A 13,779-nucleotide genomic window follows, 5' to 3' on the forward strand; every position below is an offset into this window, starting at 1 on the left:
TATCCAGTTTCTGAACCTGAGGGCAGCTTAGATTAAAGATTGTGTGTGCTGACCGCTGTCACATTGCAGATCAGTTGGGCTCTCTGAGCACAATATTGTATAGAGGGTTCTGGTTAAAAGAATGAAATATGTTTATGATACCTTTCAGTGTGCCACCCTCCACCCTTTATACTCCCTGCCTTCCTGCTTTCACAAACAGCACCCTCCTTAATTATACACTTAATCTGGGAGGATGTTTACCAGCAGGAAGCTTCCCATCCCACTTCCTCTGGCATTTCTCTGCTCTTTAGTGACAGGAATCAGGTCCATCATGGCTCCAATCATAGAGATCCCTCTAAAAACATGCATGCTAATGCATGTATGCACCTGATATCACACATGCTGTGAGATGTGATCAAATTTACCAGCTTAATTGCTGACATATTTGGTGGCACAGGAGCTTCTCCAGCATAACAAACAATGGGATCGGGCTGTGAGGCTACTTTTGGGTTCAATATTAACTTTATTGTCCCCAATGAGAAATTGATTTGTGGCATGTCCACTCATCAAACAATGCATACATTGTATTATTAGAAAAAAAAGAAGCTGGACCGGTAAAATCTTACCGGTCTGGTCCTATTGAAAGACAGATTACCGTACCAAGGAATGATACAAAACATTAGAACGGATTCTATAAAACTTTATTTAAAAAAGGGGTCAACAACATTAAAAACATTAAAAACTCTGAATTTCCTTAAAAAGTACAGCTGTTTTTGTTGTAGCAGCAAAATGTGACTCAAAGGACAGAACATTACCAATAAAAACACATAACCATGACAGTATATTTGCACACAGGTCAAGAACCATGGATTTTGTCTTCCATCACTAGGAAAAGGAAGAGTGTTTAGCTCGTTTCAGTGGATATGCGGCTGCTGTTATAAGACAGATGTGAAACTGAGACTGTCCAACCAAAATATACATCTTACTACTGCCTGGATATCAAAGCACAGTCACCTCTTAATGTTAGATGATAACTCACACAAAATCAAGAGGATTTATTAAACTACCCATTATACATTTGAGTGGATTGGCGGTTAGGTATACTGGATGCATATGCTATTTGAAATGCTGTCTGCAATATAGTTCTTCATGACCCCGATTAAGGCCACAAGCTGACATGCTAAGGTATTAAAGTTGTTCCTCATCACACAATTATTTCTGCCGCTTCAGCCTCTTTAGGCGATGAGCCTTCTCCATGCACCTTGGAAGTAGATGAAGTTGTGCCAGAAATTTCCTTTGTGTTTTCACTATGTGGGATTTGCCAGTTGGACGCTCTAAGACTAACAGCCAAGCAAACGGTTGATGTGAGCAGCACCGAGATTAAATGTTATCAGCTGATGCACAGAGACTGCGGGCTGCAGAGATGTGGCAGAGCAGGAGCAAGACCCATGCATGGAACAGAGGGGGCATTAATGGAAATACCGATAAAGTCAGATAAACTGTGAAAGGGATGAGCTGATGTGAACGTGGGTTGCAAAGCGGCTTACAGAAGAACAGCAACTGTAAGCAGAGTAAAGCACCCTGAATAGCACATCCTATATGCCTTTTACTGATGTTAAGTTAAATATCCGAATACAAACCAACATCTGTTTGATATTTTTGCGTGACAAAATATTTTCATGGACGCACACACACATCTTCAGAGAAGTCATGATTCTTGGGTTCTTTCAGTCAGTGTAGGTGGACAGATTTGCCAGCAGTGATGTCATCCTCTATTTTTAAATCTGAGCAGCACAAAGTACAGCTGCCCATCCACATCATTGACAATATATTGTATCAACACTTCATATTTCATTTCAATATTAAAACCCACTACCCATGTTAGCCGAACATTGGAACACAGTAATTGTTGTGGGTTCATCAGAGGTTGTCTTTTTTTCTGTGGAACATCCTGTGGTGTATTCATCCTATCCCATCAAAAATACTATATCAAGCATACCACAGAAGGCTCTGTAGATAATTTTTTGCACTGCTGGAGGCTTAAGATTGATTGAAATGGATTCCTGAGCTGGATTTTTTGGAGAGGAGCATGTAACAGATGTGTTCCCTTTTATTTGTTAACACTGGAAACCTCTCGGCCGCAGCGTGCTTTTATGTTCGCACCAGTTGGCGCTGGTGTAACAGGTCATGTTTGTTTAAAAGCAGGCGTGACAGCATCATTCATCCAAGGGCCTCGGTTTGCCCCGTTGAACATAATGTGACAGTGATAGCAAAATACTGAGTCGAGGACACTCACTGTTGGCTTGTAGTTAATCTGTCTCTGGATCCCTCCTGCCAATCCAAGAACAGCAAATATATACTGACATTTGGGAAGTTTTGAGGTAGTGGTTCAGTGTTTACAATGGTGAGCATGTTTGTGTACAGGATCTGGGGGGCTGATTGGAAACAGTAGCAGGTAAATGCAGTTGTTTCTCATGGGAACAATAAAGCAAACAGAGGGTTTATTAGAGCGTCAGTGAAGAGAATATGTTAGGGTTTCATGCTGATTACTGACCTTTTGTGTATCCTTTTAAGAAAACTCACACCTCTTTTGACTTTTTATGTCTTTTTTAATCATAAGTCATATCTTTTCATGTCATGAGCAACACTGGAAACATTTATGATGATCACATTTTTGTTTTTATTTACAAAATTCTTTCATTTTAATTTGTCAGGTATGTGTATAAAAATAAACAAACATCCTCACTTTTGCTTCTCTTGGTAAAACTGGCTTTTTATTGGTCCAAATTAGCTACCTGCTAACATGGACAGATTAGCCAAATGTATCACTGTCACTAGCAAAATACGACTGGAATCCATATCAGCTTTTATTGCTTTATGCTTTTGTGGATCCAAATAAAGGGCAAAAAAGGAAAACTCAAGTTTTTATTCCAGGCATTTTTGTCCTTTTTTAATTTTACTAATAAGTTTTAAGTTAAAATTAGCCCGTGTTACTCATTTCATAGAAACTCCATGCCAGTTCCCTCAGGCTGTTTGAGACAACCAAGACCTCTTTTATGGTGTTATGTATTGTACAGTGTGTTCATACACTAAACACACTGTACAAAAAGAACACAAGAAAATAGGAATAAAGAAAAATGTAAAAAGCTGTTATAAACAGAACGTGTAATGGAGGTATGTTGTGATTATGGGGAAAGCAATCCTGAAAGAGAGAGAGTTTATTCTGCTGTGTTATAGTTAACATTAACAGAGGATAGTTTTCACTAGAAACTAAAGTGAGTGTTTTGGAGTGGCTGTCTCGAGCTAGTTTCCTGTTGGGTTTGTTTTGTAAACTAATGTGAAAAAAAAGAGAAAAAGGATCAAATACACATTTAGTATGTTCTTCTCAGGAATCACATCAGGTGCAGATGATCTATGTAAACAAGATAAAATACACACCCGTGCAGTCCTTTAATGGGAAATGCCACAGCTGTTCCTGCTTAAACACGCTGAAAACTAGGGGGCATCCGGATTTGAACCGGAGACCTCTTGATCTGCAGTCAAATGCTCTACCACTGAGCTATACCCCCTGTGAGTATGCAGCAGCAGGAGGATGATTACCTAAGGCGTGTATTAATGTGCTCTCTATGTGGTAGCATGTCATTTCTGTATATTAATCGACCATGTTTATTTCCTTATCAGCAGTTCGCTTTTCATGCTGAAAGAACAACAACGCCATCCTTCTGATTGCAGACAAATGCGATTAGTCGGCATTGTGTTCCCATGACAATGTGGGCAGGGTGGGCTCATAATGCAATGTGTGGCCTCTGCACAACCCGGACAGGCCGTTTGCCAGGGGTCTACCAATCAGATTACAAGGTCCCAGTTTGCATCAGAACATGAAAAATGACAAGTAATGAAGGCAGTTCACGAACACGCTGGACACATTTTCTCTGCTCGACTTCCTCCGCGGTCTGGGACTTAGGCTGCTTTATCTCTGGCTCCATCTAACCGCCTGATCATATTCAGAAGCTTTTACAAACGCTGCGCCAAATGTTAATGGCTGCCATGCTCCTCGGAAACAAGGTTTTTCAAGAAATATGTCAAGATAATTATCGTAAAGGAACATAATTAAACTTTTTCTGTTTTTTTCTCTTTTCTCAAAACCTTCAGGGAAAGTACGCCAAGAGGAAGAGCCGATTTAAGCGCTCAGATGGAAGCACCTCATCTGACACCACCTCAAACAGCTTTGTCCGACAGGTAACATTTCACACTTAATCCTTCCCTCAGACTTAATGAGGGCGCCAGACTTGGCCTCATCTCGTTTAATGAAGAATTACAAGTTTAATGGAATCAAGTGAGAACTTTTAGTGCCTTTGCATTTCAAGAGTTGCTAATGAAAACTCATGGTTTATTGAATTTATTAAAGTTTTATATCCTTTTTTTAACATATGCAAATTGAAATGTTACAAGAGATTATTTAAATGTGTAAATCAATACAAAACATAACACAGTGAACACATTATAACAAAAAAATAGCTAACATAAATCTGTAGTACAATATGAATTAAAAGTGTAAAACACAACAGGGCAAAGGATGAAAAAGAAATAAGAAGATAAAATGAGTTAGTGGTTCTGTTAGTTTAGCACATATACTAAAAAAAGAAAAAAAATACTTTGTATTAAGTCTGTCCAAAGCTCATAAGAATTTCCATGGCAATTCTTAGGCCTTGCAATTAATCCTAATCTGACTCTTCCAGTGCCAGAGAATGACCGGAAAGCTGCGTTAAAGCCTGCAAAAATGTTGTTTAGATACAGCAGAAGGTTACACTTACACTGCCAACAGTAATCCTCATCCAGTTTAACAAGTGTATAATAATAATATCTACGGGTAACTTTATTGCACATAAATTTATCCACCGCATCCACAAGTAACTGAAAACATCTGCCATGATCCTCATGTAGTTATATATTCTATTTAACCTCTCATTCATTTAGTATTATAGTTTTTCACAACTACCATACAATGCCACTTTATTTAAAAAAACAAAATAAAAACCAAAAAAAAACCAACAACTTGTTAAAAACAACCAAAATCACATTTTTGGTCACATTTTGTTTTAGTCACACAAAACAAACTATTTGAATATGTGAATTTTCCAGATAAGTAATATTATTTGCCTCATTGCCCCGAAATGCAGAACTGACCGCCACAGTAAATCCTTTGTACCGGTGGCAATAAGACTGTTTAACTCTTCCTCACTCTGTAGGTGATTTTCCTGAGACAATTACCAATGTTATTCTGTTCCCTTCCAGACCGTGCAATATTACCAAAGAGTACCTTATTGAATATTTGTTTCATCCCCCCATCATATGCTTCTACTCCCTTTATTCTATTGCACAATACTTTGTCACTTTCTAGAATCACCTGCACTGATATTTAAGTTATTTATTCACCAGGATATAGTTATATATATTACTTCGTTAGAGTTATTCGATACTATGTCTTGCACTATCCTACTGTATATTACTGTACACTACTATTCTTATTGTATATATTGTATATCTTATATCTTATTCATCTGTTCCTCTGTCTCTCCTGCTGCTTTGAGCATGTACATGACAAAAGAATTTCCCTCGGGATAAATAAAGTTATTCTTATTCTTATTCTTATTCTTATTATTCTTATTCTTATCTGGAAAATCATGATCACTTACAACATATTTATATTGATAATGATTGATTGATATATTTATATTGAACACTTTGATCCATTTAACACCCATTTAAAGTTTTACTTTAACAAATGCCAGCACAAGTGCTGAAAACATGTTTTTCTGAAGCACAAGATGTACAATTATCAGACGTATTCAGGATTTTGGATTCTAAACATTCTCACTGTATATTTTTCTTTGTATTATTTATATTTCATTCTCTTCAAAGTAAACAAAAATATAGTTTTTATCCCATAAATATAAATTTAAGTGTAATGGTTGTACACAGGAGGTCTAATAAACAAACACAAACATAATATTATATAAAAAAAAATTGTTATGGCAGGTAGAATGAGTGTGGAACCAATAAGTGTCTTATTGCAGAGTTAAGAGTAGGTTATATTTTTATGTTTGCAGTTCTTTCTCTCTTTACCTGTGCATGTCACAGGCAGCACACACGCTGCATAAAAAAACATTCATGATATGATAATATCTTACTAAGACCCCTGTGGATGCAGCTATGCGTCACGGCATTATTCTCAACTAGTTTGAGTTGAGAGACATCTGGACAGATTCCTCCGGGTCCGACTGTGAATCCCAATCCCCAAGTCTTACTCATGCCACGCCAATGCCCTCTGATCTGACCCCTCCCGGCCTGTTGATGTGTGTATACATGGATTTCTCTTTCAATCAATGCATGTAGTGAACAAGTTATAGTTTTAAACTTGTCCAGCTGCAGATGTTAATGTTCCTGCTCGGAATGACTGAAGAAGCCTTTCTTCTTCAGCTGTGAACATTTCTTCTCCTCAGGGGGTTGAAGGAGTTGGTTTGGGTATCACACGCTCATGACCCACGCAGCAGTCCTTGTCTGGCTGTGACATTTCTCAAAGACATGCTGCGTCGCAGCTAAATGAGCCCCCCTTTTCCACCTGACCTCTTCATTTGAGAGAGGAAATGATGCGCCGCGAGCTGAATGACATTTACCTGTTCAGTACTGGTGTTTCTTCAGGAAAAAAAATCTCACTGCCGTGTGGTGAACACAGGGAGCTCAACTCCCCTGTGGTTTCTAAAGGTTAGCCACATCCCTTGCTTGCACATACCCCCCTTCCCACTGCCTTGTTCTTCATTAACTTTGTGACTGTGGACTACAGGTAGACAGGGTTCATATCGCCCACGCTGTATAACGAGCACATTACCTGTAGTAAGGATGATTTCATGCTTCATGCTATAAATATGCTCCCATGCCTTACACTACTGCACATCAGATCCACTCATCAGGGTTGTTGGGGTTCATGTTGAGCTGTCAAAATGTTGCACATAATGTAAAAAGCGATTTAGCAACTCAACTGTTAAGTGTATGGAGCGTTTCCACACATACACATAATTTTTAAAACTATGTTAAGATATTTTTTTAAAGGCGTTTATTCCAGAAAAAGAAGCATAAAGGCGTTATATAGGTTTTTCATACATATAGCCCTTATTAGCCGAACAACTGAAAGCAGAGCCCTGTATAGGCTTTACAGTCTCACACACACCTACGCAAGTGCACACTCGTTCTTTCTCATACACACACACACACACACACACACACACACGAATAGAGGAGAGCCACAATCAGCCAACAGTGGAGCGGCTGGTACACTCGGCCTGGTTTCCATGGCAACCGGGCTACTGAATCTCTCCCTGTGTGCAGGCACAGTGGGATGGAGAGACGAAGGAGAGCACGTTTAGATGGGTTTGTGTTTGCTCGTGTGTGTGTGTTTGTGCGTGTGTGTGTGTGTGTGGGTGCAGCCTACGTGTTTGTGCAGTGTCAAGTTCAACAAAAACACACTCTGTCTTCAGGTGTGTGGATACAGGCAGGGACTGTCTGCTGCTGCGGCTGCTGTTGTGTGAAGTTGGGATTATTGAATTTGCTCCAGTAGTATTTGGTGATGATGTCAGTAAACAAAATACTTTTTACTGGCATATTTATGTTCACCTTTTTGGTTCAATCGTGTCATGATCTCAAGCCAAAACACCCTCATCAGGGACTTCTCACACCCCCACATGGACTGTTCTCACTTCTGGAAAGAGGCTCTGCAGCATTCGGTGCAGGACCACCAGGTTATGCACTCCCCTTTTTCCCGAGGTCATCAGACGGCTGAAATCTAATTGGATACCATGTTTCTATATGTTAATTTCACTGGTTGCTTTTAGCATAGCATTTTATATGGTAATTTTGGATTCTATATATTTTTATATATTTAGCATAGGTGTTTATACTTTCGCCCTGTGTTGAACCAACTGCAGTAAATTTTGTTCCTTGTACACTTGCTGTACACTGAATCACAGCGAGTCTGTCTGTCAAATTAACAACCCAAAAAAACAGACACAGCCATGATGCAACATCAGTTTAGAACGGCTGTTATAATAAAAACATGACTGCTAATAAGGACATAGACCATAAGCAAGGTCCTTCAGACAATGTGAAATCCAGCCTGAACTTCCTTTTCCTCTCCAACCCTAAACATCTACATGAAGCATCTCTTACGGAGAATGAAACCAATTGTATTTTCTGAGTTTAATCACCAGTGATGTCCAGTATTGTATTTTTGAAGCAGACGCTGATACGACTTTTGGTTTAAAAAGAAAACAAACAGAAAGAAAACAAATCAGCTAAATGAGGATGACTATATTCAAAAGAAGACTCCTATTTCCCTCTGCAGGAGGTAATATTTGGCAGTCTGGCCCTGTTGGGGGGGGGCTCCCCACCTCTCCACATGCTTAAGTGTAAAGCATAAAGTATAATTTACAGTACAGGGTTCGATCCCTACAGTATTGGACAATGTTGTTGTTTGTATTTATACTTGTGTGCTGGTATGTCTACATTGCCTGCCCACAAGTAAAACACAGGTGTTCATGTTGGACTTGGAGTCTGATAATCTTGAACAACACTTACTACAAGACAGAAAATGCTAGAAGCCATTCTGAGTTGTTGGAGCTAGAAGACTGAGTAAAACAACATCTCTTTTGTACACTGTTAGAATACTAACTATTGCATTACTGTAGTGAGCATGCAATTAGTGCTTTTACTGAAATATTATCCTTGAGCTTGTCTGCATACAAATCACAGTAGAGAGCAGCAGCAAACCGATGCGCAGAACAGAGTGGGGATAAAACACAAAAGATCCTTTTGTCATACCAGACATAGCATGAAAGTTGGAGTTGAGGTGGAGGTAGATTGCAGATGCATAGCAACTGTGCATAAAATGAAACCAGGTGGCTCTTTATGAGATTGGATTTGTAGAACAGTATCGGCTGAGCCACCAGCTGATGTGGGCCAGCCTTGCTCAACGAACTCTACGCTCAATGCTATTGATATACCAACAAATATCATATACAGAGAGGAGGTTCAGGACCTGAATGTAATGAATATAGTTGCCGTGTTAAATTGTAAGTTCATGGCAGTAAAATAAGAAAAAACACTGAACAAGTGTAACTGGTGTAGAAATGTTTTGTGGAGAAAGTCTCTTTGTTTCATCTGAGCAAACCCGACTTCTGGAACAATATCCTTTGGACAGACCAAAGCAAAGATGTTGATCATAAAAATGATGATCATAATCCAAACTGTCATGTTTGGCAAAAAACCAAACAGCATATCAGCACAAACACTCCATACCAACTGTCAGCACAGAGATGGGGGGTGATGATTTCAACCACAAACTCCTCTATATACCAAAGTATTCTAGAGTCAAATGTCCGACAGCTAAAGCTCAGTCAAAACTGGGTCATGGTACAGAATAATGATTGCAAGCAAGACAGCAAATTTTCATCAGAATGGCTATGAAAAAACAGAATCAAGGTGTTTCAATGACCCAGTCAAAGTATGGACCTCCATCTGATTGAAATGATGTGGAGAGCTGTGCATACACGAATCCCTGCTAACCTCAATATGCGAAAGCAACGTTGTAAAGGAGAGTGGGCCAAAATTCCCCCATAATGATGTGAGAGACTGATAAAGTCATACAGAAAAATAATCACTTCAACTTATTACCTCAAGCTATGCTTAGTTTTTCACAGTAGTCCCTGCAGTCAAATGAAAATTTTCTTTGTAACATAATTGTATATGATCTTCCAGTTTGCAGGCCCTTGATAACCAAATTTATATTGCTAGATGTGAGCTTTATCTTGATGGAATAGCGTTGTGAGTTCATTATTAAATATGCAGGATCCCATCATTTACACTCCACAGAAGCATACTCTGTGTGATTAATGTGATAGATAACTTACTGATAACTGCTGCTGAAAAAAGCAACATTGTGACGTGAGAACTTCCACCTGAGTAAGACTCACCTCAGTGCAAAGTTCATCCCAAAACTGTGCAGCAAAGATATGACATATTGTAGTAGGTTAACCTGATCATGATACCTGTAGTCCTGGGACCAAATTTGCATTATGAGACCTGCAATATTGTTTCAGTTAGTTAGTTATAGTTTTGCAATATTTGGAATATGTTTCACTCATCAAAAAAAAGCCATATAAGAAAATTTATCCACAATTTGAATGTCTTAAAAACTATTTGAATCATTTTAAAAGTACAATAAGTCAAACTTGCATGTGGTATTGCTTTAAACACAGATTCATTTCTGACATCAGAATACCAAGACCCATTAATTTTACCATAGACAAGTCCTGGCTTGGTTGCCATATATGAAGACTTTGAGTGTTTAGATCCTGGAGAGATGCAAGCCGTCCTCCTGTCAGATCTGACATATGAATCCCAGCAGAGAGCCCCAGTTGCTGCTGTGTTTGGCTGCTCGAGGAGTCAGCTGGTATATGTGTTAGCAGCTCTCTGTTTTTTCACCGTCCCTCAGCTGACTCTGTTGTCACCAGTTACAAACACAAGTCAGGGGCGGTGGGGCCTATAGCCATAAAGAAGCCCCTGTCATTGTGTCAAAGGTTGCCCTCTGGTGGACACAGTAGACTTTTCTACCCGCTGCCTCCACTACACCTCCACCTACAAGTATCTGCTCTCCAACTGCCTCCTTTTAGCCTTTTAATAGTGTCCTATTTTGGATAATGTTTAAAATGTAGAAGGTACATTGATGGGGTATGAGCGGTAACTATTCAACAGATACTTCAAAGGCTCGAGTCATCAAGCGCCAGTTGCTTCAAAGTGTCACAGCCCAGATCGCTGCTCTTCATGTCCTCCATTCCCTAATGCTGCACTGACTACCTCTCTTGTCTGTTTTACCTCTACTCGTATCCATATTAATTCCTCATCTGATACCCCTTTTTCCAAGAGATAGACAAAGAGACAGAGATAGCTAGAGAGAGGTTGGGAAGAATGAGATCAGGACAGAGGCAAGGGGGACTGAAGCAAAAAAGAGAGAGGGGAGGGGGTTTCCCTGGGCACTGCCCCAGTCTTCTCCCACGTCAGCTGGGGCATTGAATGGCTGACGACTGCATACCAAGCCTCCTTCTGGGTCTCAGTGTGTTCACGTCCCTGTTTCTGCCCAGCCAGGTCTAAATATATTTCCCCAGTTTGCAAATGTAGCACAAGTCCTGCAACCTGACCCCCAGCCAGTTCCAGCTCCCTTCCTCTACACAAGGTTCACGTTCCTCTGGGTTGTGGAGGTGGGGGGTGGATATGTGTGTGTGAGGGTGTGTGTGTGTGCGAAAGGGTTGGAGGTTAAGAGAGCGCTCACTTAGTTTCGGGCGCACGACACTCTTTTCTGGCTTTCTCTCCTGTCACAGACACACACACACTCACAAATACACACATACACTCATGCACTTGTTAAGCTAATGGGCAGACACTCACACTAGGTCCCACGATATACACGTTACTCTGTCGGCGGACTCTGGCGTTGCCCCCTTGGTTTGCCGTGGTGTGGCGAGTGTGGCAAACGAGGTATGGAGAGGACTGAGAGGATTCAAAGGCCTGTGTTGGTAAGAAGGATCTGGATTAATCTATAAGCTGTGCACTTTCTGCTGTGCCTGACTCAAAGTATGTAATGCAAGTGTGTATCAGTTTCCTTTCCGAATGGACTAACTTTTGAAAATTCACCAGAGGCTTTGAGATATGACTGGAGAATATAACTTTGTGTAGTGTCCTGATAGCGTTATACCCCCTGCTCTGCGGCTTTCTTTGCTCCCCCTCTTCTGACTATACGACTGTGTGATTCCATTTTGGGCCGGGCCACAGCTGCTGGAAAGGCGCTGTGTTTTTAATTAGACTTCCAGTCCTCACCGTTGCGTTTGCAGCTATGTGGACTGCCTCTCAGACCAGCACTGTGGCCATTTCAGGGGGGTTTCTTTTACTGCTGTCCCTCAATCTCTGGCCTCGGTTGAATTGTGGATCACTGGTGTTGGAACTCCAGAATATTTTAAGAGAATTACGACTTGATATCGTCCTTGTTGTGTGGGTTTCCATTATGTTTGTAGTTGGTTTTGGGCAGTAATTGAGTTAAACTTCAGTTGAATATTTTTGTAATGATTTGCAGCTAAAAAAAGTTTCCTCTTTTTATTAATCAGTTTATATCAAATATTTGATCATCTACTGTCAGTAAACAATATGGGAATGAAATATTGAAATTTTTCCATTTTCTAGAAAAAATTCCTGAGATTTGTCATTTTATCTGTCCAGCTCTCAGATATGATTGTATTAAACCTTTTTTATTAGAAAGTAGAATGAATAAATGGCACCACTGTGATGTTTCTGTAAATTGAGTATTGACAGAAGGACAAATGAAACTTATATATTGTGTTGTTGTTTTGCAAAATTATTTTGTCTAGATTAAATTGAATGAGCAGTTAGGGACGCACATGCGATACACAAGTCATCACTTTGATTCATTTATATGCAAGTTAGCACTGAGGACTGCGCCTCAGGAGTTTCTAAATTTGATCTTGATTTAGGCTGTTTATGTTGCATTGCTAACATATTTAATTAACTTACACAATGTTTGTATTTTGTATGTATTATAGCATGTATATGTCTCATTAAAATTTGCTAATCAAACTATGATCTTTTGCATAAGAATTAGCTTTAAATTCTAGCACATTTGTATGTAGTAACATTGGACAATGTCTGTTGTGTTTAAAAGCGCTGCACAGCAAGTAACATTATCATAGAAACAATACAAATCTTTTAAGAACAATGAAAAGAATCATAATAATGGTGATTCATGTATTCAGCTGTACAAGCTTCAGAAAATAAAACTTATTAGAAGCTACTGATCAAAAAGACCTAAGTGAGCAACATGAGACACAGACATTGTAAAAGATCTCATAAATAACCAGGAGCAAGCTCATGCAAGCCAAACACTTATATGTGAGCAACAGTATTTAATAAATGAATCCTGTACTTCACAGGAAGCCAGGGAAACGATTTAAGAATTAACTGTGATCACGCTTCTGTGTGCGTATCAGGAGGCTAGCAGCAACATTTTGAACCAGCTGTTTTTGCTCCGTCCGACATATAATTTGTTGCAATAATCCAGTCCAGATCTAATTAAAGCATGAATAACTTTCTCTAGGTCATTGATAGAAAGAATTTGTATAACTTTAGTTTAAAGTCCTAATTGAAAAAAGCTGGCCTTAATAAGTGATATGTAAACATATTACCAATAAATTTCTTTTCAAGTGAAATTTTGCACTGCACAGTAATGTCTTTGGAATTATTTTGTTTCTCCATCTTACTTTCATTTACACAACTGGTTCATTATGTACACTATATACATTTGGTTCCAATCTAATGTATACAGGCAAATATAATAATCTTTATACTTTAAAATAACTAGATTTTTAGATTTCTAGGGAGTCTAAATGTCTTAAATAATGATCATGGTTTTGTTTCTATGGTAAAATAAGTTAAAGTATAACAGAAAATCTAATTTTGGCTTCTCCCTTATTCTCGAGGATCATCACAGCAGATGTCCTGAGATTGATCTTTTGCTTGTGTTGCTTGTGTTGAAAACCTTTTCTCACTTGGTGTCAGAATTTGGCAGCCTGTGCATTCTTGATTTATGCGTATCAAAAGCAATGATGAAAAATTTTCAATAACGATAAACTCCAATATTCTATTTAAATTTGGTAATCCCTCCTAATTTAAATACTATGTGAT

The 13,779-nt window shown here is 39.1% G+C and overlaps 1 protein-coding gene and 1 non-coding gene across 7 annotated transcripts in view; one reads left to right on the forward strand and one right to left on the reverse strand.

Annotated features, from left to right (window-relative positions):
- cacnb1 (calcium channel, voltage-dependent, beta 1 subunit) overlaps window positions 1-13,779 on the forward strand; it is a 40,061-nt gene that overhangs the window by 1,541 nt on the left and 24,741 nt on the right. For 5 of the 6 annotated variants that reach the window (XM_003442010.5, XM_005468888.4, XM_005468889.4 and 2 more), the window contains exon 2: window positions 4,132-4,218. In XM_003442010.5, coding sequence (XP_003442058.1) covers window positions 4,132-4,218 — 87 coding nt within the window. Of the gene's footprint in view, window positions 1-4,131; window positions 4,219-11,330; window positions 11,604-13,779 lie in introns of those variants that run through there. The other variant, XM_005468891.4, reaches the window with a different exon arrangement.
- trnac-gca (transfer RNA cysteine (anticodon GCA)) lies at window positions 3,477-3,548 on the reverse strand. The gene has a single exon. It is a non-coding gene; the product is annotated as a tRNA-Cys (tRNA).

The sequence above is a fragment of the Oreochromis niloticus genome, linkage group LG4 (genome assembly GCF_001858045.2).
Source record: "Oreochromis niloticus isolate F11D_XX linkage group LG4, O_niloticus_UMD_NMBU, whole genome shotgun sequence".
Lineage (NCBI taxonomy): Eukaryota > Metazoa > Chordata > Actinopteri > Cichliformes > Cichlidae > Oreochromis > Oreochromis niloticus.